This window comes from Anopheles stephensi, chromosome 3 (assembly GCF_013141755.1).
Source record: "Anopheles stephensi strain Indian chromosome 3, UCI_ANSTEP_V1.0, whole genome shotgun sequence".
NCBI classification, from domain to species: Eukaryota; Metazoa; Arthropoda; class Insecta; order Diptera; family Culicidae; genus Anopheles; species Anopheles stephensi.
Window position 1 is genome coordinate 80769885 of NC_050203.1, and position 27187 is coordinate 80797071.

At 47.1% G+C, this 27187-nt stretch overlaps 5 protein-coding genes across 6 annotated transcripts in view; 1 reads left to right on the plus strand and 4 right to left on the minus strand.

The window, feature by feature from the left end:
- Positions 1 to 14282, minus strand: part of LOC118514612 — a 52147-nt gene extending 37865 nt beyond the window's left edge. For both annotated transcript variants that reach the window (XM_036061608.1, XM_036061609.1), the window contains exon 1: positions 13973 to 14282. The gene's annotated coding sequence lies outside the window, so the exon portion shown is untranslated. The remainder of the gene's footprint in view (positions 1 to 13972) is intronic.
- Positions 14283 to 19786: 5504 nt separating this feature from the next.
- On the minus strand, positions 19787 to 23855 carry LOC118511220. Its single transcript, XM_036054042.1, has 3 exons — positions 23702 to 23855; positions 22653 to 23605; positions 19787 to 22578 (listed from the first exon to the last, which is right to left on the minus strand). Exon 3 carries the CDS (start codon positions 21710 to 21712, stop codon positions 19997 to 19999), a length of 1716 nt encoding a protein of 571 aa, XP_035909935.1. The 5' UTR covers positions 21713 to 22578; positions 22653 to 23605; positions 23702 to 23855; the 3' UTR covers positions 19787 to 19996.
- LOC118510053 (secretion-regulating guanine nucleotide exchange factor) lies at positions 22497 to 23713 on the minus strand. Its single transcript, XM_036051442.1, has 3 exons — positions 23702 to 23713; positions 22653 to 23605; positions 22497 to 22578 (listed from the first exon to the last, which is right to left on the minus strand). The coding sequence occupies exons 1-3, from the start codon at positions 23711 to 23713 to the stop codon at positions 22497 to 22499; spliced, it is 1047 nt and encodes a 348-aa protein (XP_035907335.1).
- Positions 23856 to 24037: 182 nt separating the features above from the next.
- On the plus strand, positions 24038 to 25121 carry LOC118511223. Its single transcript, XM_036054045.1, has 2 exons — positions 24038 to 24397; positions 24459 to 25121. Exons 1-2 carry the CDS (start codon positions 24175 to 24177, stop codon positions 25004 to 25006), a joined length of 771 nt encoding a protein of 256 aa, XP_035909938.1. The 5' UTR covers positions 24038 to 24174; the 3' UTR covers positions 25007 to 25121.
- On the minus strand, positions 25015 to 26961 carry LOC118511221. The gene is made up of 2 exons (XM_036054043.1): positions 26614 to 26961; positions 25015 to 26530 (listed from the first exon to the last, which is right to left on the minus strand). The coding sequence occupies exons 1-2, from the start codon at positions 26731 to 26733 to the stop codon at positions 25385 to 25387; spliced, it is 1266 nt and encodes a 421-aa protein (XP_035909936.1). The 5' UTR covers positions 26734 to 26961; the 3' UTR covers positions 25015 to 25384.
- Positions 26962 to 27187: the final 226 nt, after the last annotated feature.

Sequence of the window (27187 nt, forward strand, 5' to 3'; positions counted from 1 at the left end):
TTCTTCGTGTTTCGCCTTCCCGGAACACTGCAGTTCACTGTCGTCCAGAAATCATAAACCATCATAAAGCCTTGGACACAAAACTGCAACCCGGTAGCATAGTTTGGAGTGGGCGGAGTTTTTGTTTCTCGTGAAGCGTGCACAAATATTTGCCACATCGGCTTAACCGTAAACCTCTGACCTCACCGCATCCCCATGCCCTTGCGTCCTGAGAATATCCTGGCGGGTAAAACTTTTGCGCCCTTTTTCCGGTAACCGATAACTTTCCGGCTTCCGCGTCGGGAGGTTTTCGGGCGCTTCCAGTTCGTAGCAACTCGGAGGTTGGTGCTACGGCTGCAACAAGATGCAATAGCCGCCCATATCTCATCAGGACGCATAACTTTTGCGCCAACGCGCGACCTCCATCTGCGCTCACCTGAACGGCTTCGTACCATCGCAGACATAAGTCTTCAACCACCCCTTTCCCGAGGACGCAAACTTTTCATCTTAAATCATTGCCCCACGTTACACACTGTTACAGTGCAATGAGCGAAGAGTTGAAGCAGTTATGCAACGCACCTCACGTACCTCTCGCTCTCTCTCGCACTGAGGATGTCTAAGGAACTTTTGCTTTCTTTCTGCTGGTCCCGGGGCCAACACGTGGCATCGTGGTATAAATATTAAAAATCATTACCCCACGCTGACCGGGTGCTGAGTGGTCGCACTTGCTGGGCATTATTATTTACGATTTGCTTGCCAGCCATGGCTTCTTCGTCTGGTGCTTAGTCCCTCTCTCTCTCTCTCTCTCTCTCTCTCTCTCTCTCCTTGATTTCCGTTACATCATCCCCTATCGTCGTGTCTGGATGAAGAACGTCATCCTACGCGGTGATGGCAATTCACTGGAAAGAACACCCTCGGCAAGAACCCGGAGGTCAACCGATGTTGGACTTTCTTGGCCACCGGGATACATTTTCCCCTCGGATACACTCACACACACAGTGCTTGTATCGATGGCAACTCCTTCAAAAGCTGCACCGAATGCACTCGGGCATGCCACTCGGGGTGTGGAGTGTTGTAGACATGGGAAACTTTTTCCATTTATGACTTCACTAGTCCTCACACCGACCTCAGTCCGAGATGACGGTACCGTGGGATAGAGGACACCGGACCCGAATGCTGATGTTGGAGTGCTTCGAGCACCATAGCCTTTAGTTTCAGGTTCATTGAGCTGCCGTCGACGTTGGTACTAACCGCAGGAAAGTAATATCTCTTTACGCACAGTCAAGCAGCAGCAGCAGCAGTCGTACTCAACAACTCATCGTTAGACGGGGTACGTACTTGGTGTTGCAATGGTGAACTATGGGACCGGGCGCCCCGGTTCGGGCCATGGAATTGATGATGGAAAGTTCAAAAATTCTATCATGAATCACGTCCGCACCTTTGGGTGTAAGGAATAGTAGCCCCTATGGGAGGACCACCGAGAAGATGCCATAAATTTGATGCAAGAAAGTTTCACAATGAATTGAAGAATGTGTCAAAACAAAGGATGTGGAGAAATTTCCTGTTTAATGATCATAACTCTTACAGTTGCTTGAAGGTAAAACTGCATATTGGAATATCTTCAAGGATACTTCTATTGATTTAACAGTTGGTTTTAACTTCTCCCAGAGAGCTGTTGCCATGAATATTTATAACAAGAATTCCTCATTCTACAAGAGAAAGAAAGCATCTCTTGTGCTATCTGCTCACAATAAATTCGTATCACAATATCATATTATGCAATGGACAGGACCGAGATGTACGAGCTGTTCATCAAACGACCCATACTCATTACCACAATTGCCTTCGGAGACATCACATCTGCTCCGATAGGATGTCCATTATACCTTTTTCCTGTTGTCACCAGTAACCACAACCGATGGTGAACGGGCGCTTACCTTCATACTCATTCAACCTATTATGTTTCCACCCCCCGAAAGCATATTCCATTACATGTACCGAGTGGAGCACAAGCATTGCCCACAGTTTCTCTCGACTTGCTTAGTCACCAGACAAAGTCTCGACTAATGTAGCAAGTGATCAGCAGAAATCACATCAAAACAGTAAAGTCCCAACCAGACATTATCATCACTTCAATTTCATTTGGGGAAAGATAGCTCAAAGAGTATTGAAAAAAAGGTAAATTAATTGGGTGCTAAACGTGAGAAGAGTGTTTCCTATCCCACTATATCACTAGTGCCAGCCATTGTAGCCCTATGTGACGTGCAGTCGAACAAGTTCTTTGGGATGACCGACGCAGATTTCGGAATAGTAATTTGGTTAGGTATTAATTAAATCACTTCCAACCAAAAACTTTGTCCACCAGAAATGTCATCCGAGACCCTCCGAGACACTGTGAGTGGATCACAAAACCAACGGTCAATGGATAAAACCGCTAGGGGATTCCGTACAATTAACATCACCAACCCGAGGACCACGAAGCTGTGAGAGAGCGCGCACAGGAAATCATGACAATTGAATCATCCACATCACGAGATTACAACCGGTCGGTTGGGTTGGTTTAGATGACGGGCAAAATTCGCCTGCTCTCGCCATTGACACTACTACCAAGCCGGGATGATCCGGGCAATCCATTCCCAGCACCGCTGGGCTCATGATTTATTCCCATTTCCACATGGCGTGAAAAAGGACGCCTCGTGCCCCAGAACCGCTCCAACGTTTGCTCCCTTCATCAGCAAGTCAAACGAAAACCATCAGTCAAAGCGCTAATGTAAATAGGCTGCCACGGGAAAGCGCAACGCGTAACACATAGATTAGTGGAATTGAACCTCCATAGAGAACCCGAGCTAGAGGCCGACCTCGTGCATTACCCTCTTCAGCGCGCACGACAGCTTCGGATGCCTTCGTCAACGTCTCTGGGCCACACATTACAACGCTGTCTCCATCCACAGCTTCCCGTTTGCTTCAGATGAAATGCATGATCCGCCCGCTGCCGTACATATTTACGAAACAATTAGTGCTGTCAGTATCAATTTATCTCGAACATGAAAACTTAATTCCGTTAAGCAAGATCCCAGGTTCGTACCGTTTCGTTGCGCAACGTGGCGCTACCATTCCACGCGGTACCCTTGTCCTTAAGATTATGGCCTTGGATGTTGGGCCACACATATACCCGGGGCTCTTGTACGTGTGTAATATGGGGAATGACTTGGCAAAACTCGGAAGCAAGCGTGCGGATTTTCTCACATCCGGAAACCCGAAAGAAGCAGAAAGCCCTTTAGACCATTTTCTTCGGGGATAAGACTTGCTTCCTTCTGTGCCGAAAGAAAGCTGGAAAGTCTACGCCGTGGTAGCATTCAACTCAAAATCGCACACACGCTCACTCGCTCCAGTTTTTCCGGTCAATGGTCTCCCGTCACTCAACCGTCCGCCGTTGTAACGTAAGTAGGAAGCAAGTCAAACCGAACACTGCCTGGAGGCAGGATGAGTCCACGCACCATTCCGGGATCCATTATTTACAGCGGTACCGCAAAACGTCAAGAAGCCGGTGAAAACCAAACATTGGAAAATCATCCCAAACACTCAACGCATTCGTTGGCCCAATGGGGAACGTTTTTATTTCCCGGAAGATGTTGATTTCCTCTTAGCGTACGCAGTGTGTTGATGCTTCAAATTGTATGCCTTTTTGCTGTTATGGAAAACAAGCCTGCAGAAGAACGAGGATCTTGTTTGGCTCTAATTTTATGTGTGAGATTGTATTTATTTGTTTTTATCAGGTAGGAGGTAGCAGTGCCCGAAGCATCAGGATTGCGTTAGTTATCTTAGATTTTTTAAATAGTTGCGGATCTAAACTTGAGGAGAGCTGTAGTTGAAAGACCTGGAGAATGTCTCAGAAGAATATGTGATCCGTGCCTAGCAAGATCATCTAAACAATAAGGTGCTTTTTGGTAGAGGTTTGGATGAAAAGACTTCTTGGTAGATGAGGTTCCTCGATGGATGAGAATTGGACTCTGAAATCCTTCAAACGACGAGTTATCTTGGAAGAAGAGTTTTCTTGAACAATGAAGCATTCTGGACCAAGAAGCATCTTCGACTACGACATCCCTTTTCACTCGAGTCTGAGGCTGCTGTTGCTAGGATCTATTAGATTATAAAGATTCTTCGTCTTCGAGATTTTCTGTTGACTGCTGTGGCCCGGACGTCACTAGCCATCAGACGATGAATTCTCTCGGACGACAAATTATCTTTGACTACGAGGCCTTTTTGTGGACGAGGCTTGGACAAGAAGGCCTCCTGGATTACAAGATCTCTTAGTAGATGAAGCTGCGAGGTCACTGTAAACTTATCTTGGACTTGGACGTTGCCTCTTGGGAGACGCAATTTCTTGAAAAATGGGGCTCATTATTAAGCTATGCCTGTGGTGTAGATGGTGTAGATGTTTCAAAGTTTTTCAATTTGCGATTGCGATTATAGCTTATTGTTAATGTATTTTCATAGATTTCTATTACAAATCATCTAGTCCACTTGTAGTAACTGTAAAAAGCCTGCATATTTTTGCCATTTTCAAACCCTCCAATCATCATTCACCATTCAAATTGATAAATTCTTAATGCTTCTTAAAGCACTCTATCGTGTCTATTCAAAATCATCCCATTTACCGAGGTCCCCAGAGAAATTCATCCTACCGAAAGCAACCACCGAACGCATCCATCCAATTTCATGTTTATCATACCACCAACCAATGCTGCCAGCAACAAGTTTCTCTACCACCGTAAATAAGCTGAAATTACGAGTGCCGGTGTGCCACTGTTATCCTTACGCTCTTATATCTCCAACTGCAATGCCAGCATCATTCCGGCGTGCCATAATGCAGAAGCTGTTTATGGCGGGCACAAAACGCACGGCATACAAACCGAGCTCAACAACGAGCCGGTGTCATTTGATAGCCCACAACCACCAGTGCCACATCATCATCATCGTCATCAGCATCCTCTTCATCAACATTGGCTATATCCTTACGTAAAGTATAACTACCAAAGCCTCTCCAGAGAAGGCGGCGATATTGGAAACGCATCATCAGACGAAGACAGGCTTTTAACAAACCAAAAAAAGAGCAGCTAGGGGCACAAAAAAAAACCGAGCCACACTCGCCCAAGAAGATAAACTTTGCCATCCAAATCTGCGTACCTCTTGGATGGTGGAATGCCATCATCGCGTGTATTCCTAGCGCTTAATGGCACATGAAAAATGAATATCCAATCTTTCACTAGCAGCAGCAGCAGCAGCACGAACTTCACCCGGAACGCGTCCATCGCATGCCTCGCAGCAGGATGCCATAGCTAGTCGTACGCATTGGAAGGAAGTAGAAAATGGGGTCGATAGCTCGGTTGTTTGTGCTCCAGTTCGTTCGAATTACCATTTCCCTCACGACGCGCTTTATAGCGGGCGGGAACGAAAATAGCCGTAAACCGATATCTACTGGTGAACAGTTTTACACCACCACGGATAGATAAGGCCAGACTAGGGCAGACCAGAGCGAGTGCAAAGATTATATCGATGAGTTAATTCTTTTCCAGCTTGCCTGCCACTCAGCCAGGATCTTCATTTTGGAAGCTAGTCAATTTACTTTCACACTCCAAGAGAATATTCGGAGCAGTCGTCTGCAAATTATTTCTGAAATTTCTGATTCAGAAAAATAATATTTAGACAACGTTGAAGCTCCAGACACCATTAGCGAAACTTAAGCTTACGCACTCAACCAGGAATCGGGAAGTGAACATTTTGACGTCCGTTTCAATTAGGATTTAAGCGATGGCAAACAACGGCAACATCGTTAAAAATGGTTTGATTGATTGACATTCATTCCCGGTGGGTACCTTTCCCAAGGAAAGTGCCTCCAGGAAATTCGTGTCCCCGACAAGCCGAAGATGGTCCATCATCACCAAACCACCGGCATAATCTGTTACACAAGGGACAGAAAGGGGTTGCCAAGCGAAAAAAATCTACTTTCCACTTCATTTACTCTTCCCGAAAATTTTCCAGCAAGTTCCATGTTTCACTCCCGGAACTCCACTCACCCTTCCAAAACTTACCCTCCCAAAAAGTTGAACTGAGCGGAACTGAGATGAAAGAAGCATGTGGGAGACGCAAAGCAAAAAATAAGGCCGGGGAACGCTTCTCTCTCTCTCTCTCCCTGTCTCGGCGAAAATTTATCATTTACAGACAACAAAGAATGACAGCGTGTCAGCGTGGCACTGACAAACATTGTGCTGCTGTGTCTGTATGGCACTACTATACGTAGCAAGTACGGCGCACCCGGAAGCGGAAGGCAAACACGGTGGCGAAAGTGTATCCTATCGTGAGCCAGTGATAATGGGTGGAAGTAGAGTTTTTCCCCCCCCCCCCAAAAGCACATTAAAGAGACCACCGTCGTCGTCTGTCCCAAACGCCGTTGTCTGGACGAGATCGACGGGGAAGTTTATTATGGCCAGGGATGAGAGGCAAAACGAAAAAAAAACCTCTGGTCTCCTTTATCCCACACTTTGTACTCCAAACACACTTTCAAGTGAGCTCCTATTTGTTTCACTGTCCCGGGGTTTTTTTTTTGTCTCTCTGTTCCAGACTCAGACACAAGCTCACTCACACGTCAGGATATTATTGGACGCCCTTTATCGTTGCTCATTTGGATGGCGCATTAAATGGCGGCTTTTTTGTTAAGTCTTTTTTTTCCGTTGCCTTTCCTTCAATCGACCGTGTCAGGTCTGGCATCTGATGAAAGGAGAGCAAATAAGAAGATAAACAAAAACTGACGAAACACACGGAGCGCAGTGAGAAGTATGGTGTGGGATGATGAGCCTGGATGAAGCGCCCGTATGATGTGGTCGCCTTGTGGAAATGACATATTTTCCGTATCCATGCGTTTGGGTGGAGCGTTTACCGAAACCATCGGGACGGGGGGTGTACTAATGGCAATGTAACGCCTTTTGTGGTGTTATTAGGCAGTTAATAACATTGCGGAATGCTGAATCGGCCGAACTGTACCAAGAATTCTTCCAGTCTCTAGGGGCATTCCTGTTTCGGGGGAAAAAAAGGAAGATCCACCAACGTCTTCTTGGAGGCGAGGATAAACGATAAGAGGATTATATTAAACTTCCTGGAGTCATAGAATTTTGATAAACCCCTCATACAAGTTATCTGAATCATCCTCAAGAATACTTCTAATGAGTGCTCTTTTACCAGTTTTTGTTAATAAAATTGTACAGTACGGAAAGTACTTTAGTTACACCCAGATGTCTAAATGAACATTATTTCTTCTCCAAGATTTATACGCTCTCCTCTTACATGCTCTTATTATTTTGTTGCGAAAAAGTTCTCATGCACGTGCACCTATACCTGTACGAAACAAGCTCCCATTCCAGCACGTTCGGTTGCTACTTCAAAACTGCACAAAAACTGCACCATGGTAGCAAAAACTTTTCCCACAAAATTATTCCTCAACACGATACCACCGCCATCATCATAATATCGGAAGCCACCAGGGTACGGATCGATGAGCAAAAAAGTTACTCCACAAAAACCTCACGCTTCATATCAATTTATTAATACTGGAAGCATCTCACTAAAATCCGACCTTACACAACGGATAAGTTCAATCCCTAATAATCTTCTTCTTTTTCCCTCTCTCTCTTTCTCTCTCTCTCTCTCTCTCTTGTGCCTCCACACGCTTGGCTACTCGGCATGCTCGGCTCATCCTCACTTGAGGCCAGCACTAGTTCGCTTCAAATCAATGCTACTACTGCTCTAGGTTTCGAGGGAGAGTGGGCCTCTTTTTTCCGACTAGCCTCAATTGCCAGGCCGCCATTTCCCATGGCTTCACTGAACCGTTACCGTTACCCGAAGGTTCGGTTCGCCGTGACGGAGAAATTAACTGAACTGTGTAGCGAAACTTCATCCTGTGCCTGGCAAAGGGATATCCGAGAAGTTTCACAGCCTATCCGCCAACTTCAGAACTCACCATGTAGCGTGTCCTTATCGATGACTCCGGCTCGGTTACGATACGATGGCGATGATATTTGCAATATCCGTTTTTTTAGTCGATCGTTAGCTCCACCACCTTGGTGTGTATCTCGAGGGTTGAACTCTTGAGCCGAGACAGGGAAACGGTCCCACAGTACATGGCCCACAAGGAACGACTGCTGCTAATCGATGGCAGTACACATACCACAACCACAGACGCGACGAACCCCGACCGTGCCCATGCTGTTTGTACAAGGAATTACCGGGTTTGTAGTCTGCGAATCTTGCTACAGCTGCTTTTTTGGGCTTCGCTACGACACGGTGACTAAAACTGGCGCCGATAAAGGACATCTCTTGGTGGTTTTGTAACCAGGACAAACCCGGGAACAGGGAGGAAGGTCCTCACAAGACTCGAGACTAAATTTAGCGTTCTCCGCCTGACTGCACATGGACGAGCACGACACACGAGTCGCGTCTGTTTCAGGTGCAAAGAGAGAAGATCCTTCCCAAGGATTCTTGCCCTCCTCCAGAACTCCCAGAACCCCAGATAGTCTCTTACGGGCTGACACAGACGGAAATACACAGGGAGTGGAAGATTATGATTGCGAGATCGAAATGTAATATCTTATCAAAATAAACCCGTAAGCCGTTTTTATGAACTTCGATCCGTCATCTTTGGAATGCGCCTCCCGAAGAATGGATATGTCCCTGAAGCGAGCCAACGCTCGCAAAACCCATACAAGGTGGTGGGATAGGCCCACGGATGGATTGTAGAATTATAATATGTGAAATACTCAGCAGCCACTCATCTCACCTCACAGCGCTCATATGACGGATTAGAGTCCCGCCAACCTTCTCCCAGTAGGCAGATATCCCCAGGAGATGTTTCAAATGAAAGCGAACCTCACCTCACTGACTGTCAGTGCGAGGAACCGCAAATGTCAGATGAAATTTTGGTTTTGTTGTGTTTGGTGCCTATCCTTCGCCGATGTTTTGATAAAGGCCCCAATGGGAGTGCATACAATCTTCCCTCCCTGGTGGACTATTTCGGATGTGTGTGTGTGTATATAGGTTTGGGAATGAATGGGGACATTTATTAAAATTTTAATTCATCATCTTTATCCTCCACCACCGGGAGTTCCTACGCTCCACCTGTCAACTGATTATCAAAAGAGAATTTCCCCATTCAATTCAAGAAATGCATAATGATAACTCACCCCCGTCCAACCTCCGTACCCGATCCAATCATCAAAAACCATTGGGGGAGATTTATTTTTGGCTGTAGTTGTAGTCGCATCAGCAATGCACATTTTGAGGTACACACATTTGGATTTTATCCCACCCTGGCAGATAGTTTCGGCTCATCTGACGCCCCAAAAACAGAGTACAGGAAGAACCGGAGCTTTTTTGAGGACAACCGTAGTAGTGGCAGGAACATTTCACACACATGCACATATGTATACGTTCAGTCATTACGAATATTTATTCATATGGCGATGGAACCTGGAAGATACCAGCGCCAGGAAGCAAGAATGATGGGCAAAGCTCGTAATCTGACACCGAACACCGAACACAAACGCCGATGCCGCATGTGGAACCAAAGATTGCACTTCCGAAATACGAACGAACGAATGAATGAATGAATGAGTGGTTGGCGTTTGGAATGAATGCAGCAGGAAATCCCCAGGTTTGATACAAAAGCAAAATTTTGGAAAGACTAAGAACCCCGAGTGTCTGTTGCTTTGTCGCTGTGTTCCACTATCTCGCTACTAGTCGGCCTTCCTGAGGCATCCGGTAAAGGGGATCTTTGGGCGAACGGAATAGCAATCATAGCAAACCCTCCGGTAGGTAGCTTTTTCGGGTTAGCGGTTTGGAGTAATATGTAAAATAGTTTTACCTTTTCCCAGGGTTTTCCCGTTTCCATTTTGCTGCAGAAACACACACACACACACACATACACACAGACTGTTGTATGAATGCATTTCCCGTCCTCTAGACCATCGCCATTATTGCATACAACCAGGACGCTGCACTGACATTTGGCTATTTCCGGTCGCAAAAAGCGGAAGAAAAAAATCATAAATCTCCCACACCTACTCGCAACGCTGCTGCACAAAGCGTGGCAAACAAAAGGGCGATGGGCGATTCTGCCGGGTCCCGTAGTCCGATGGGTCCCGATGGCGTAGGTGACTGGTACTCGCTAGGACCACTCTCGCATGTCTACCGGCATTAGACGACGGCCTGTCCCGACTGCCAGTCATCCTTAAGTAATAAATGACGTTGATACGTTGGAATCTTAACACCGATGTGGTAGGATCTTGCTGGCGATTGGAGAACTAGGAGTGTGGTGGAGGGTAGCGAGTTACCATTTGCATTGCCCCGGGTAGGGTGTAATTTTCTCCATCTTGTTGCTCGTGGAACCGGCACACTCCGGAGTGATATTTCATATGCATAAATCTAATGAGTGAATAGCAAGAACTGCCTGACATCGTCGACCGCTAACGTGAGCTTGTTGTCTACACACCGATGTTGCCGGTAGCTGTCAGACAAATGTGTAAAACCAGTAGTTATTTCTTAACTGCATTCTAAATCGTTGCACTACAAGACGACAACAAGACCTGGCCGAACGTTCAAGCTTAGAGAGATCCTGGCGGTAGCTTCAAACCAACACACACGGTCACCAGTCCAGGCTGTTGGTGAACATGGTGCCAGGCATCTGGCAGCAAAAATGGCTTCCGGCATCGCACTGAAGGTCTCGAGTTTATCGGATAGTTATCAAAAACATGTTGCAAGATGTAATCCGGACGGACTCCCAATCGGCTCCCAATAATGCTACGATACCGGTCCGGTTTCGTTGCGATGCGTATGTGTGTGTGTGTGAATAGAGGGCCACATTGTGCGATTATTTATAGCTTCGAGGGATTATATTGTTACGTTTTGGGGGGTTACGTATAGCAACAGTGGGGCACAAAAACACTACATAAATGTACTTGGATTACTTCGGATGTCTGTGAGCGGGCGCCCCGTAGGCGTTTTCTGTGGTTTGGACACACTCACGGTACATCACAACGAAACGGGCGAGCTGCCGCCACTGGGTCCGGATATGTTACACTGCACTGCACACCATTCAAGGTGGCCTGTGTCGTTATTGTTCGATCGGACATGGACATTTAGATTTTATAGCGCCAACGATGCCTCTAACCGAGAGTCCTTGTACGATTAAAGCTCATGGATTAGAATACACTCTCCGTAGAAATGTGTTTCGTTTGCATCCACGGATTAATTACACCGGGTGTAACTCAACTTTAATTACTTTCACCAATAAAACTCGCTACAATATCCGGGAAAGATTCCAGCCGAAAGCGAAATATTTGGCCCGCGTGCCTTGTGGCCACCAATGTGCTCCATTGTCTAGCGGATTGCAAACATGACATGAAGTCCAAATCCCGACAGCATTGTTTGTGTCCTCGTTCCTTTATTTTTATCCCCCATTTCTAGGTACCGATGTTTGTTTGGAGCATCAATATCCGCCCAATTGTCGGGCAGTCCCAGAATCAGGGAACAATTTAATATCGCGCTCACTACAATTCTTTGCAATCGATACCGAACCAAATGTGACAAACCGAATGAATAAACTGCAAACGACCTCCCATTGATACACAGATGGGAGGGAGAGTTTCCACTGCCACCGGGTGTCTCCACAGCAAGCAGTAACCGGGCAACAACTCCAGAAAACCCGCACAGAATCGAAATGAATGGATTAATGCTGGTATGGTGAAGTTGTTCTTTCGTCCGGTGCGAGCGAGAACCAATATAAACCCGCGACTGTTGGCGGCATTTACAGCATGATTTACGACCAAAGTCCACTTCTACAACGCGGCCAAAAGTCTGCGAGTAACGGTAAGGCCAATCAAAGAAAGAGATGTCCAGGAAGCCGGAGTCACTCTGTATCGCACTAATCCTCGTCACAAAATCTGACCCCCTGGTCCGATGGCTCGTGTGGTTATGAATTTCTGAAAATTCTCACCCTTCCAGCCATTGTCCCCGAAAAATCCAAAGAATACAATGCCTATATCGCATTCTCGTGCCCGATGCTCATGGGCAGCGAAAATCCCTTCAACTGGTACATCGGGCATTTGGACACCGAAAATTTATGACGGATGATGAAAATGACAACAAAAACCGGACCGCTTGCAAACTCCGTCTGCCGGGCACCATTCCAGGGCGACCTGTCCTCCGGTGGACAGGCTCAGTCGTCAATCCTTTCTGAGCGACACTCTACACGACATGCGACTTAATCATAGTACCGTTTTCTGGAAATAGTATCCAGCAAGAAGAAGAAAAAAACACCAGACCGGACAGTTCCAGCACGCACAGTCCTGGCCGTCAGCCATGCCAACACTCCATCACCGGAGGACAGCAAACGGCAACAATGTCATCCCCAAACGTTCGACGATAAGCGACTAAACTTTCGGTGCCGACAGTACGGTGTGTCCGCTCGTTCTACCGTAATCCTAAGTGTGACATGCTCGGGAGCAGTTTTGCAGTCCAGAAGAAGATGAGTTTGAGTAAACAGAAACCCTCGCCCTACGCTCCATGCCGGGTTTTGGGTAAGCGTTTGCAATGGCCGAACTTTGGTCGTGTGAACTTCGACGGCGGAAAGAGGATTGAACAGCATACAGCGCTCGGAACGGAAAAAAATGCTCGCAGATCTGTGGAGCTCCGAAAAATCGCCGGAAGTTTCGTTCGACGTTCGATTTTGATTTATAACCCGTGACGTGCGCTTGGAGCAGATCCCACCGTCCGTTTGGAGCAATGTTTGGCGAAGAAAATTAAATTGAACAGTATATATGCATTTTACCAGTTTTGACAGACAAACAGAGAGGATCTTCCGTGTTGCGAGTGGCGAAATGGAGCGATGGTCTTGTGCAGGTTGTATGTTTGGAGTTTGGAAAGGCTGGAGCTGATCCGGTACACCGTGACCGACGGTAGTTTGGCAGTGTATCACTTTTGTGATGGATTTCCGCTTGTGCATCGCATCGACCGGATTGCAGTGATAAGCGTCAAGATTATATGTAGGGATTCTGAGCTTTGATGAAGTGTCACGGGCTTGTCCGGTGCATTGAATAAAGTTTTCTTTCTCGATGTCTAATGGCGTCTGATGCCAAATTTTAATTGAAGTAATTTTTTCCGAACTCAACATCACTAGGACAATCATTTCATCGAGGGACTAATGACACCACTCGTCCCACTCGTCATATTTATCACTCCCCAAAGAAAGAAAACGGAAAACTCCAACTCCCCGAAGCCAATTCACATGTTTCTCCCACAGACCGTCCTGTCAAACATGCCAATTTTCTCGTTTCCAAGTGATCCATCAAGGATACCCTTGGCATATCGTCCGCGCGCTGTCCTTAATTTGTGTCATTTCGCTTTGACGTTCCATTCCGTACTACTCCACACACACACACACACAGCCTCACCGAAACCCTAAGCAGTCGCACACTCAGAATACCTCAGGGTTTCGTTCACCTCCTGGTCGGTGTTTTGCGCCGGTGAAGTAATTGGACATTCTCGCCCACACAGGCGATCCACACTTGACGATCAAGGTACTCGGTATCAATAGGAGCAGAAAGCCACTTTACAGAAGCTCCCGGTTCCATGGCCAATGGGTGTTTGCCGAGGTTTTGCACACTGCAGTACACCGGTACGAATCTGTTGTCCCTGCTTGCTGTTCGCTTGGTACATGGGTCGATGCGAAATTGATTACGCTCTGGGTAAATATTTCCCAAGTCGCTTGCATTCTCGCATGCGGTCCAGTGATGTCCGGTGCTCGGGTGCTTGTATTGTGCTGTACGCTGACCGGTCCTTATCGGAGAAATCTCCCAACCAGGGGGGGGGGGGGGGGGGGGGGATGGGGCTTCTCAAACTCATCCGTTGCACCACAAGTTCAATGCAATTATCTTGAAATGCTTACCTTTGGTTCGTTACTGGCAGCTGCCTTAAGGGGGGTGATTTTTTCCGATCGGGTGTAATCGGTAGTAGCCTTGGTTTTTCGAAGCTGCTTCTTTAGGAATTGACGAGATGATCCAAAATTCCAACACTTTCACAAAACTACACAAAACTTAGTTTCATTGTAGCACAACGTCCAGGACTTCTCCAAAAATTCTAATGTCCACAAGCACAACCTACACCGCGGCAGTCGCGCAAATAGCACCCGAGCGTCGAAAGATTTTTACTAGCAACATCCACTTGTCACGACTGTCACAGGACGACTAAACGGTACAAACTGTGAACAGATGAACGATTATCATCAGTCACCACTGGAGGATGTTCTCTCCTCTATACTCACAATCGGGATACTGAGAGTATCTCCTTAAGGGGAAACCCCATCGCAAGGATATAAACCTTGAAGCGAGATGAAGCACATCAAACCCTCCGAAAGCTGGAAAAGGACACAACTAACAGTGAAACAGGTGGTAGTTCATATTTGCGAGAGTTCCTTAGAATTTCTCTCTCTCTCAAGGATTCTCTCACGCTTACTACTATTCCCAAACGCCGAGGAGTACGCCGAGTGGGGCTTTGTTGATGTAAAACCATATGTTCCGCCAAGTCTTCCGAGAACGGTCCCGCTGGGAGAGCCGGAATAATGCCGGAAAAACAGGACAACGCACACACACACGCACACTGAGATAGTCAGCCGAATTTTGGTGAACCGGTTACCACGCGGCTTTTCCGTGCGTTTGCGCAAAATAGGGAGCACATGGGTGAGAGTGAGAGAGGAGAATATTTATTTACTCCTTAGTACGAGTTCTTACACACGGCTCTTGACGCTGGAGTTTTCATTCACAAGAAAACTCGCGGCTTCTTTTTCCCTCGTACGTGAACGCCAAGTTCTCGACTTTAAGCCACTGCGTGAATTGGTTTTTTTTTCTCACTCGAATGAGCATGCATTATTTATGTCTGTGTGCTTCAATGACCCATATGTAGCCGGTGAAATGGACAGTTTACAACTCCAAGTGAAATCTGCGAAAAACGCATCCACCACACATCGAGAAAATAGGCCGGAAAAGTCATCCGATTTCAATTCATCTGATATGCGACCATGGTGTGCATGTCTTTTAGGCCTGGCGCGTATGTGTGTGTGTGTACTTTTTTTTCCTATGCCTCACACAAACCTGTCACCCACCCCGGAAATGATGTTCCCGATTCAATTTCCTGCCCCACGTGCCCTCCTTCTCGACCACCACACGAGCCCCACGGAAACCCACGGCTGACAGTTTTCATTTCGGCACGACACGGTTCCACATTTCAAACGGAAGCTGTCAACCGCGCACAAGATAGAAAGGAAGTCCGTGTTGCTATTCGCTTCCTGAGCACCGTCGATGCCCGCCGGATCAGAAACGGTCACATTGTAGGCAGGCCGGATGCCGCCAATGTCCTTCTGCGTAATGTCCTGTGCGCCATTATGCTAATTGAAATTGGGCGAACGTTAACGGTGGGAAATTGGCGGGGTGCTTTCGGTGGAAGGTTGCCCGAATGAGGACAGTTTTAGCCTCATTAGAGGTCCATTAGCACATGATCCTGCCAGCCGTTTGAACTGCGTAAATGCGTTTGGACTAATTAAAGATAAGCAGGTGAGGAGTTTTCAATGAACTAGAGCTCAAAAGTGATTGGGAATAGATGATGTTGAAGGATGCTGTGAAACATCTTTGAATTTCGTTTGGCATAGGTAACTCGATAACGGGGAAATGCGCCAGAATGTATGCAATGTGAACGTTGCAAAGCGGTTGCCGTGGCTATTATTTGTCCATATTCTCGCTTTTAACGTCATTTTTTGTAGAGGTAAACCTACTTAATATTAAGATAAAAAAATCTCCCCTAAGTATACAAGGCCACAGCCTGAACTAAATCCCCACCCTCTCACTAATTGTGCCTAATAATTGTTAATTAGAAATCGATGGTGCAAGCACTGTTGAAAACAAATAATCGAAAAAAATCCCTAATCGAGATGAAAACTCCTAACCATGAATAAATGAACGTTGGGCATTGGAATGGTGTAGTCTAAAGTAATAGAATGAGCCTACATGTATGCAATCTGAAAGACAACGTTGCTAAGCGGTTGAAATGGGTATTGTTAGAATATGGACTCTTGCATTTTAAGCCAGGTTTCCTTCAGCAAAACTACTTAAGATTTTCATGAAAAATATCTCCCCTAAGTCTACAAGTCCACAAAAACAATAGAAAACCTCCCTCCCACTAATTGTGCTTAATAATTGTTAATTGGAAATCAATGATGCAAGGACTGATGAAAACAAACAAACAAAAAAATCCCCTAATCGAGATGAATCCCCCCACCACGAACAAATGAAAGGCAGCAAATTAACAAAACGACCCAACGACAAAGTAGAAGAGGATCAACGACGGTGGTGGTTCGTTAGCATCGCACCCCCGTCTTTCGGCTAGACGGTCAGACAGGCTGATTCTTACCCACATTAGCGCGAAGCGAGCGATGCTTTGCTTCCCAAAGAGAAAATTTATATTGTATGGTGCTGCACCATCCAATCCAACGGGTGGGAGTTTTTCCATTCATTTTCCTTCCTACAAATTTCTTTCATTTCCATTTAAAAGAAATTCAAATCATGCTGATGTCTGAAGTTGTATCTTCATGTAGATACAAAAAACAACCCACTTCAAAATTACACTAAACAATGAACTGTTTTCCAGATGGTCAGATTGTTAGTTGTTTTTCTATTTTCCTTTCCTCCAGGATTTTTCCCGTTTCCAAAGGCCAGTTTCTTCTTCCAAACCCAATCGATGGTCAGACCTTTCGATTTTAATCGTGGCTTTTGTTTCCAGCCCCGCCGATGATTACTGGAAAACTCAACCACCCAAACCCCATTGCAAAACCGGAAACAGATTGGAAATATCTTCCGTTACGGCCCGGTGGGGCCGATAATGTGCGCAGAATATGCAATCGAAGAAGGAAATCCGAATAATTAGAGGAGCCCAACGTGAATTAATTTTGCTTTTATCGACACACCGGAACGCTGGACGGAGCAAGGGTGTCGGAAAAGTGTTGGAAAGAGAAGGAAACGGGATGAGGAAAGAGCAAACCGTACACTGGTCGAAGGAAGGTTGGGTAAGATCAATTTCTTCCCCGTTAGCGGGAGAAGATGCTATCCTTTTTTTCTAGCCGGAAAAGCGGAAGTGTTTTCCCGGCGACTAAGTTCTGGATGAGAGCCACAACACCCGGGGGAAAAAGGGATGGATAGGCGAACGGAATGGAATTCTAAATCTGTGTCAATGGACTGTGGCGGCATCGGCAGGTCGCATCGGTGGGATCACTTTTGCTTTGAAGGCTTGCGCCAGGATAATGATGAGAAAGATTGCGTCTGTGCGATAATCGCGTAACTTCCTGTGATTAAACGTTTAGGAACGCTTTGTGAGATGGGTAAGGGTTACTTTAACAATTTTTTTTTCTCATTCTCTTCGTGTTTTTAGACGAAGAACCGTCAGGCGGGTTTTGATGTTTTGTGCCTAAAGGTATGCAATTTATTTTGAACGCACGTGGACAAGCGCATGTGTTTCCATGGAAATCTTTTTTATTTTGTCCGTGCAGTTCCAGATTCATCCTATAGAAGACGTGTGGCGGGAATTACTCCGAACTCGACAAGACCTCGTAAATTACATGGTCTTTTATGTGATGAGGTCTTCAGATGACTCTTGATAGGTTTAAAATACAAGGGTTCTCGATGGTTGCTGACTATGAAGTTTGTGGCAGGCTTCCTTAACGACGAAGGCCACATCCAGGCACTAGGCGAGGTCTTATGTCAGAAGAGACTGAAACGCGTGGCCGTCAACTACAAGATCCAAACGTATTGGTAGATTAGGCTTCTTCTACTGCGAGATCTTTTCTCATTGGTGACTGAGACCTATCAAAGTTGCTTAGAAGACTCTTCTCTTTAGATGGCTTTTGAAAGGCTCAGACAACAAGGCCTCTTGGTGGTTGTAGGCTATGAGGACTGAAGGAAGCTGACCTCAACGATGAGGTCCTTCAGCAGACGAGGTCCCTCATCAGAAGAATCTTGAACGTGGAAGCCTTCAACTTCAAACTTTTCTTGATTCTACGTCTAAGGCCTATTGATCGACTTCTCTTGGTGATCCTGGACCTATCAGGAGACGATGTCTCTTATTGGAAAAAGTTCCTTTGAAGACTCTTAGAATAAATTTGTTTTTTTATATGTTAGGTCTTTTGGACGATGAGGCCTCTTCTATGTGGAGGTTCCTTTGAACGACAAGGACTCGTCCATTGCAAGTTTTTTGGAACACAAGGTCTTTTGGACGATGGAGTCTCTTCTATGTCGAGATTCCTTTGAGCGACTAGGACTCTTCGACTGAAAGGCATTTTGGTACACAATATCTCTTGGACGACGAGGTCTCTTGTTTGAGAGTTACGACCAGAAGATCTTCTAGTAAAAGACAACAGCTCTTGGAAGACAAATCCCATGGCACTTGACGAGTTCCCTTAGACGAGAAGGTCTTTAGGACGATAACGTTCACTGTCTTTAATCGTAGAACATACTTTGAAAGCGTCCGAAAAAATTTAATGAAAACAATTTTATAAAAATGGAACTCGACAACGGAACGCAGTGTGGGTGAAATGACCAATTAATGTTAATGACCATTCGGTAACGGATGTAAAACACTGCCTACCATTATGAGAGAAAAAACATGCAAAAGGTCTCATGTAACCCAAAAAAAAATTCAACGGCACTTCAAACTAATTTCCATTCATCTCCACCCGTCTGTTGAAAAATGATGGGGCCAACGCCTTTTGCATTTTTTGGCCAACGCTGGACTTTGCCCTGCCCAAAAAAAAAACACTGGACTGATTTTGTAATTAGAGCACCGAATCGCCATCCCCTAATCGCCTGTAAAATGGCGAAGCTGGCGAGAGCCTTAAAGTGTGAAGAAAATCGATTTCGACCTAATTCTATTGACGTTCGGGGCAGAGGATTTCGCGTTATCTGTTTACCAGAAAGCAAGCACGCAAGGCACTCAGACCGGGTGGGGGAGGGGGATAGAACGGAACAGACCAAAGCAGACCAAAATCAATCGTCATGTTTCGCGACGGTGGTGCAGCAGGTTATCAATTAAAGCACATCAACCCATCGGAACCTATTCACCCGGAAAGCGAACTCAATTGATCGTGAACCTGCACAGTTCCTGGACCTGGCAGCAGCAGGTGTTTGACGAGGTATGGTTCAGATGCAGAAGGCCGACAACAAAAAATAACTACATGCTACACATAAATAAATACAGCATTCCAACCCACCATAGCCGCCAGTTAGGCTTGGTTTGGAATTCAAAAAAGGGCGTTTGATTTTCGCCCAGCTCTGTCTATGCCTCTGTTTCAACATGGATGCCTCCTTTTTTTTTTTTAATCCCAAAATCCGTTCGGTTTTATTCGTTTCCTCCTTTTGCTCGGCGAACTGTGAAGCTCTAAAGCTTTTATAACCAATTGGTAGCAACATCACACCAGCCGCTATTCGCCAACCAGATGAGAAGCAGCGTGATATACCCACCCATCGTGGGACTGGTGCCTGGGGACCAGTGGCGCTGGAGGCTAGCGAGGATGTAGGGATGCTGAATTTATTTTCCAATTAAAACGCGCCTTTGTACACATGTTGGCGGGATCGCCGGTGTGGGACGGGTCAGTCACACCAATTTTCCAATTCAGATACAGTATTCCTGATAGAGAGGCTGATAGAATTGTGGCACATTCATCTGCAAGTCTTAAAGAGGCTTTTTACTGGGTTTCTTTTCATCTTTTCAATTTATTCTACAACTTCACATTAAATTATCGTCCAGTTATCACATTATCTTTTTATGGCATTCCCTCCCCGATAGTACTTAAAACATGATCAGAAAAAGCGTCTAGCTCTTTGTCAATGATAATCCTAAAGACCCCGATAATCCCCCTGTATCTAGCTATCGCCTAAAGATTGACGGCCGTCTGGGCCAAGTAGTACAGGCCCACATCGTTCATCGGTGTTACGGCCGGCGAAGGTACCTGTCCGTAGTACGGTGGATGTGATATCACCGTTTGTCCCACCGTCACCGAACGTCCGTAGCTCGGTACCGGTGGTGCCATGCTCGGGAACTGCATGTGCGGATCGATGCTGGCGTACTTCGGTGGATAGTAATCGGGTACGCTTACGGCCGGAGAGATGGTGGTGGTGGCAGGTTGCGGTGGAACCGTTGTCGGATTGTGCCGGACGTGATGATGGACGAAGTTTTTGCCCGGCGAACGTCCTTTGGTTGGGGACGGTTTTTTGCTGCGATCGGGGAACTTGCGGGACAGCTTCTGGCAGAACAGCAGCCACAGTGGTGTGGAGGTTGGTGTGGTTGGGGAGGGTGGCGTTGGTTCCCGGGGTGGAATGGTGGCGACCGGTTGATAGCTGAGGGTGTAGCCGTGCGCTGGATGAAGGTAAGCGTCGTGATACACTGGAACCGGTGCGTAGCCAAGCGGTGTGGCGTAGTGTTGCTGATGAGGAGCAGGATGATGGCCGTTGCTGTAGTAGCTGCTCTGTTGGTAGTAGTAAGCGGATGGATGATGCATCTGCTGCTGCTGCTGCTGTTGCTGGGCGTAGTCTGCAGCTACCTGTGGGTTCGGTTGTGGATGGAAGTGCTGCTGGACGTACGGAGTCCCCGTAGGCACTCCAAGATTTCCCGGACAACCATCACACTTGCGTCCATGTCGACATGCGGGTTGCTGCTGCTGCTGCTGCTGATGGTGATACATCCGGTAGACATCTTGCTGGTGCTGCTGGAGATACTGCTGGTACGGAGTGGGTCGTTCCAGTGTGGCCTGATTCATGAGCTGATACTCGTGCCCATACCCCACGATCGGATAATAGAACTGACGCATCCAGACTGCCGGCGGCGGTGGATTCTTCTCCAACATTTTCTGCTTGATCGCTCCCGGCTTGGTGTACGTGTAGGCCGGGAACCAGAACGGTGTACTGTTGCCCGACACCGCTTCCGGGATCTTCGGGATGTACTGAGGTCTCACGGTGGGATTCTCCAGATCGCGCATCCACCGGGAATAGTACGGCCCATCGTCCGGTGTGTCACCCACGTACAGACAGCAACGTTCCCGATGGCCATGATCACAGTGGAAGCAGTAGGCCGGACTCGGTGTTGAGCAGCGTGCCATCGGGATATTGTTGTTCTCGCTCAGCATCCGGCTCTCCATACGAAGGTTTTCCTCCACTCGGCGAATATCGCTGATGCATGCGTCAGCCGACGTTACCATCGCTTCTCCGTCGACGAACGAATTATTGAGCCGCGAATCGATCAACTGCCGATGGCGGGAACGAGACTGGCGCTGTGCCGTTAGACCTCCGGATGCTTCCATACTCTGCCAGTTGTGGCTGTGCGCCGTACTGTACTCTACGTATCCGCTGCCGATCGGTGCCGTGCTCATCGCCATCCCGCTGGGAAACACTTCCGTGTACTGAGGTTGAAACAGCGTGCCATTGGTCATGGTTATGTCTGACTGAAGACGATCACTTGCTGCACCTTTCGCCGTGTTACAGGGACCTGCTTCAGACGGACGTTGGTGATGCTGCTGTAGTGAGGTAACGGGCACGGAACTTGGCTTTATATTACACGTTGGTAAGGCTGCTTCCACACTGCTTCCTAGGCCCATCTAGTCAGCGAAACGGAGAATGGAGTGCGGAGATGCTGCTCGCAGAACGATCACAAGTCGAATGTTGCTCTGGACCAGCTAAACGTTGCCTATTATAAGAAACTCCAGCCGGTCTACCTGTGCTACCCGGTTGCAAAAATTCAGCACAGGTTACAGCGAGCCAGCCCGAGGTACAAAAACCCGGAGTTGGAGGTAGATTTTCCAACAACTTGGAAGGAAAAAAGGAGTTATCTAACTTCTACTGCCAAAGGTAATGGAAATCCATGCTTCTTAGGCGTGTCCGTTGTTGTTCTTTTTTTTGGCAAAAATTACCACACTCCGGGTACAACACACAGCTCACAGCCTCGTTCAGCCATTTTTGGGTGATCAACAAATCTCCAAATATTTGCTATATTGGCTTTTCTTCTGCCTATTGTGTGCCTTTTTCTAAATTTCCTTAACATACAGTGTGCGTGGCTGTCATAAAACGGTAATGGCCGAAGTTCACTCCGTTCAAGCTGCTGCTGCGACACTATCCGGGTCCGGCTGAACCAAAAACGATAGGCGTTCCATGGGTTATTAGGGAACCTATTCTTCTCACCCTGCTCGAATATTGTGCTGCTGCTAATTGTGGGTTATTTCGGAACATTTCGGTACGTTCCATTTATTACTTTCATTTTCAATGCCCGTGTACACTTTCCGCGTGTTCTTCTTCAGGGTTCAGGTTCTAAATGGTACGTCCATAAACTGTCTCGTGCCTTGAACGAGGCTAGCAAATGAAGAATGAATGATGTGCTTGTGCCTGTTACGTGAATGCCATCGTAAAACCAGCACCACAAACCACTTTCGATACGGCCTGGGGCAGATCTATTACCATTGGAAACCATCTTCAAAAAAATGATAAAAGAACGATCTATTACCATTTGAGCGAACTTTTACAAAACAAATATTTTTTACTTACACATTTTCTGTTCCTCCCGTGCCGCAGTTACCATGCTCGTTCCAGCCCCAACAAATCACTCTTCCATCTTTCGTGAGCGCAGCACCATGCTGCGACCCTAAGCTTACGTCCTGCACCACCATATCGCCCGTTTCTAGTCGAAGTTTTTGTGGATGCATCGAAAAGTGCTCTCCCGGCATTCCGAGCTGTCCGTAATTGTTTCTCCCCCACAGGTAAACCGTCCCGTTGGTGGTAAGACATCCGGAATGGGTCCATCCCGACTCTAGCTTTATAACGTCTTCCGGCAGCGTTTGCTCCTCCAGGCACTGGCCGTGTTTTTCATCGCCAAGGCAATTTATTCGCCGATCGCCAATCAGCATAACTAAGCGATTGTCTCCACTAACCACGTCCCGCACCGGTGCTTTATCCGATATGCATCGAATCGTTAGTTTCGTGGCCGGTTCCAGTGGATAATCGTTTGCTAGAAATTTACATTTGCCCAACACCCATACCTTCCCACTTTCCATCAGCACAGCCATATACTGCAACCCGAACGCGACTTTCGCAACACGGCCTTGCTCCGGTAGAATGAGCCGTGTTGGTGTGGGTACATGTTTCACGCCCAGTTCCGCCAGCTGCTGCCAAACGTTCGATCCCCATACGAACAGATCACCGTCCGCATTGATCCCAGCCGAAACATCCCATCCGGCGAACAGCTGACGGAACCCGTACTCGCCGACCCGTTGAAAGTGAACACAATCGTTCAAATGGCCCGTGCCTAGCTGGCCCCGGTTGTTCCACCCGGCAGCATACAACCTGCCATCGGTCGTTCCTATCAGCGTGTGACCTCCGCCGGCTGCTACGCTCCCAATTTCATCCGCACCACGGAACGGTACCAGGCCGGTCAATGGTTGCGGTTTATCGCACTGTTCCGACACATAGCCCAAACCTAGCTGGGCATGACTGTTAGCTCCCTGGTAGTGGAAAACAAAATCACAATGGAATTAAATCACCATTTTCCATTCCATTCGACCGTCGGGACAACAAGCCTGTGAAAAAAAAAAACCTACCCATGCGAACATCTGTGTTTTGTTGTGTTTTGAAACGAGCCTGAGCGCATTTTGTTGTGATTCTCTCATTCGCTCCTGCTGGAAGTGTCAAAAATGTCAAATTCAAATTAGTCAAAAGGGGCGTTACAAAGGTATGTTAAAAAGCTGTCGCCTGCAAATCTACCCGGAAAATCCTTTTTTTACACGGTTGTATAGAGAGAAAATTCCACATTTTACCTGTACTTTAGCTTAAATCATCAGATTAACTCTATTGCTACCTGTGTTAGTACCTGGGTGGAAACGTTTTCTACATGTGCGCCAAATAAGCCCATTTTCTATATCCCAAAAAACCATTTGTTTTGTTTACATTCAGTAGGCTGGGTAGAATAGCAAACAGAAGCAGCAAAAACTTTGCTAGATGTATTTTTTACACCTCTTCTTGTGATTTTATCGAAATATCTTTATATATTTAGTGTTAAGCTTAAGATGTAACCATGCCCTGTATGTTCGAGGGCTGTAAAACGAACCAGCAAACAGCGAAGAAGAATAGCCAGGAAAACATTCGCTTCATATCGTTCCCGACGACGGATTTCGCAAGCGATCAGATGCGATCGTTGGCCAAAAAGCGGCTCTACTGGTGGTGCCGTATTTGTGGCATAGATTTCACCACAACGCTCATCAATCAGCTTCACATTTGTTCACGGCACTTCTATAAAGGTAAGGGCTTCTTCACATTGAGGAGTTATTGCGATGTGAATAATAGGGTGATGGTTTATAGGAACCTGTGCCCCGCTCTGGGATGTGCACAATCCGGACTGGGTTCCAAGTTTATATTTACCCCAGCAAGCTTTGACCGATCGAGCACCGAATGTATCGACGGAAGAAAGTGCCGAAGAATTCATCAGACACGAACAGCTTACGGAGGAAGCGATTGCTAACCCGCTGCTCGATCGTAAACCGGACAGTTCCGCACTTCGATCGCTACTAATCGACGAAATCATTGCGTACCCGATCGGACGCACGTACTTCCTGCTGGACGATGAAAGCAAAGACTCGCGCACCGTCCCATACGACGTGAAGCAACTGTCGAAGGAGCTAAAGCGATGCCTCTCGAAATCGACCCCCATCGGCAGGATGGTGCTGGACCCGCACGCCCAAGACTGTCCGCCGAGAATGTTTTCGCCCAACGAAGCGATCACACAGCTGGATTTATCGAAACCGCCACGGTGGGAAACGGAAAAGATCATCATGAGACTACAGAACAGCATGCTGGAGTTGATAAACGTGCTGAATGAGGAGAGTGACGTTGTACAGGCCGAAAGTTGAACCATCCGTTTTTTGCAGCATTGAAATCGATTTATTAATTTGCTGAAAATTTATTTAAAAAAAAGAAACATAAAATAAAATAGAAATGCGAAAAAGCTTGTGTATGTGAGTATTATGCGGGTTTTTTGTTGTTGTTTTGTGCTTGCGAATAGAGCGAACGAGACACGCACCGGAGGGAAAACAGTTGTTAGACTACGCCTATGAATGTACGTTGCGAGAACGTAATGTACTGGAGCTTTCCCTATCGGAACTCGATCCCCGCCCCGCGCGATCTACACCATCCTAGATCTTGGCTATTTTCATCACAACAAGCCGGCGAGTCCATTCAGATTAAAAACCGGAAATTTTGCGCCAGCTCTCTCAGCCCAGCATGCCTGCCTACGGATAGAACCGATTCCGGAACGATGCACCGATGCCGAGATGGTTCCGTTCATGAGCGACCAATTCTACCCGAAAGCGAAAACGTTTCGAACACCTCGAACATACATGCTTATGGGCCGTGTGCAGCCAACCACCCTGGCACGGTTCATCGCCGGCAGCTTCTACCTTGACTTCTTCGGCCGCAATCTCCTGCTTCACCGCCATCACCGGGACTGGCTGTTGGTGCGCTTCATCGACAGGCTCCTCCTTAATTATCACATCTCGCTCCTGCTTCACTACTACCAGCTCCGGTTGGCACTCGCGTTGATTGACTATTCGTGTATCGTCAGTCCTCTCCTGCTCCCTTCCCACCCCCTGCCTCGTCGATTGCTGCTGTTCCTTTACCTGCGGCACCACCTCCTTTTCGCCACTGACCGATCGCCTCGGGATGATGTGGTACTCGAGCATTATACCTGTGCCGGTCGCAAGCCGACCATCGCCCGTACAGTCGATCGTACCGCTGCTATGCTCCAGAATGTCGCTCACATCCAGCGCCTCGTAAAAACTATCGTCCAGTGTCATGGTGCTCTCCTCGATGCGGGGCGATCGGATAATGTTAATGCTCGGTTCAATGTTTGCAATGTCGAGAAACTTTTCATGCTCGAGCTCGTGCTGCTTCAAACCGTCCGCCGAATAGAATTGCTTCGAACAGTGGCCACACTTGCCGACCGGTTCCTTCTTCACCTTGTACTTCATCGTGTACGTTTTCTCGCACTTGGTACGATCGAATGTGATGTCAAAGATGTCCTCCCCTTCCTCGACCGTACAGTCAAGCTGCACGATATGCTCCCCATCGCCGCCCTCCTCCTCATCCTCGCCGAAATCGCCCACAAACCATGCGTTCTGCTTGAGGTTCATCTCCGCGTCGCCCGGCTCCTGGCGCAGATCGATATCACATTTGCCTTGCTCGGCGTGTGATTTTTCGTGCAGCTCCAGAAAATCCGGATTGGCGAAGCAACTGCCACAGTCGAAGCACCGGTACAGGAGACTCTTCCGCAGCCGCAGCTTCACATTGTACGTGCGCACCTTTGTCCGGTCGATGCCGTCCGTCTTTTCGGTGCTTTTCTGTAGCGATGCGATCTTTGCCAGCACTTCCGCCAGTTTCTAGTGAGACAGAGAACGCAGCACCATTTCATTCATTCGTTCCATCGTTCCAGGCACAGTTAACCTTCAGCACAGTCACTTACCTCCTCGCCCGTCTTCAGCGTGCGCTTCGATCGGTTGCGATACTGTCGGATGGGATTGACCAGCGGTTCGAAACTTTCGAGCGATTCCATCTTAAAGTCGGTGCACGGTTCCTGTGCCATCCTGCGGTCCGCTCCCGTGTCGGGGGATTTGCAGCGTGCAGTTGTTTAACGCAACCTGCAGCGTTTGTGTTGTAATTTCGTGTGCGTCTGCTCTTTCTTATCTTTTTTTTTCTCTCTTGTGTATGTTACCTCACGTCACGCCAACCAAACGAAAGGACCAGGGCAAAGGATTCGCACAGAGAGCGCAGAGAAGAAGCAACACCACATCCAAGCCAAATGTAAACAACACTCGGTGTCACAAAAGTGCAATTTAAATGGCACCGATGGTGAGTGTTTATGGCGAATGGTTCGCTTCTGGGTTTCATTTCTTCTACAACGGTTTTGTGTATATTGAAGAGGTTAAATAGTAATTGAGCTAATTTTATGATTTTATATCTTATTTATCTCCTATTTTCAGATAACTGAAGGTTGTAACTAATACAGAAAACATCTTATGGTATTGTCATCCACGCTA

What these genes read in the sequence shown, in the direction of transcription:
- LOC118511220 (XM_036054042.1), bottom strand. Translation starts at nt 21,712, where the DNA reads ATGGGCCTAGGAAGCAGTGTGGAAGCAGCCTTACCAACGTGTAATATA.
- LOC118510053 (XM_036051442.1), bottom strand. An exon ending in ACGGGAGGAACAGAAAATGT is followed by an intron (nt 22,579 to 22,652) that starts GTAAGTAAAAAA and finishes ATTTTTTTGAAG; the next exon opens with ATGGTTTCCAATGGTAATAG.
- LOC118511223 (XM_036054045.1), top strand. Translation starts at nt 24,175, where the DNA reads ATGCCCTGTATGTTCGAGGGCTGTAAAACGAACCAGCAAACAGCGAAG. An exon ending in TTCACGGCACTTCTATAAAG is followed by an intron (nt 24,398 to 24,458) that starts GTAAGGGCTTCT and finishes GATGGTTTATAG; the next exon opens with GAACCTGTGCCCCGCTCTGG.
- LOC118511221 (XM_036054043.1), bottom strand. Translation starts at nt 26,733, where the DNA reads ATGGCACAGGAACCGTGCACCGACTTTAAGATGGAATCGCTCGAAAGT. An exon ending in CGCTGAAGACGGGCGAGGAG is followed by an intron (nt 26,531 to 26,613) that starts GTAAGTGACTGT and finishes CTGTCTCACTAG; the next exon opens with AAACTGGCGGAAGTGCTGGC.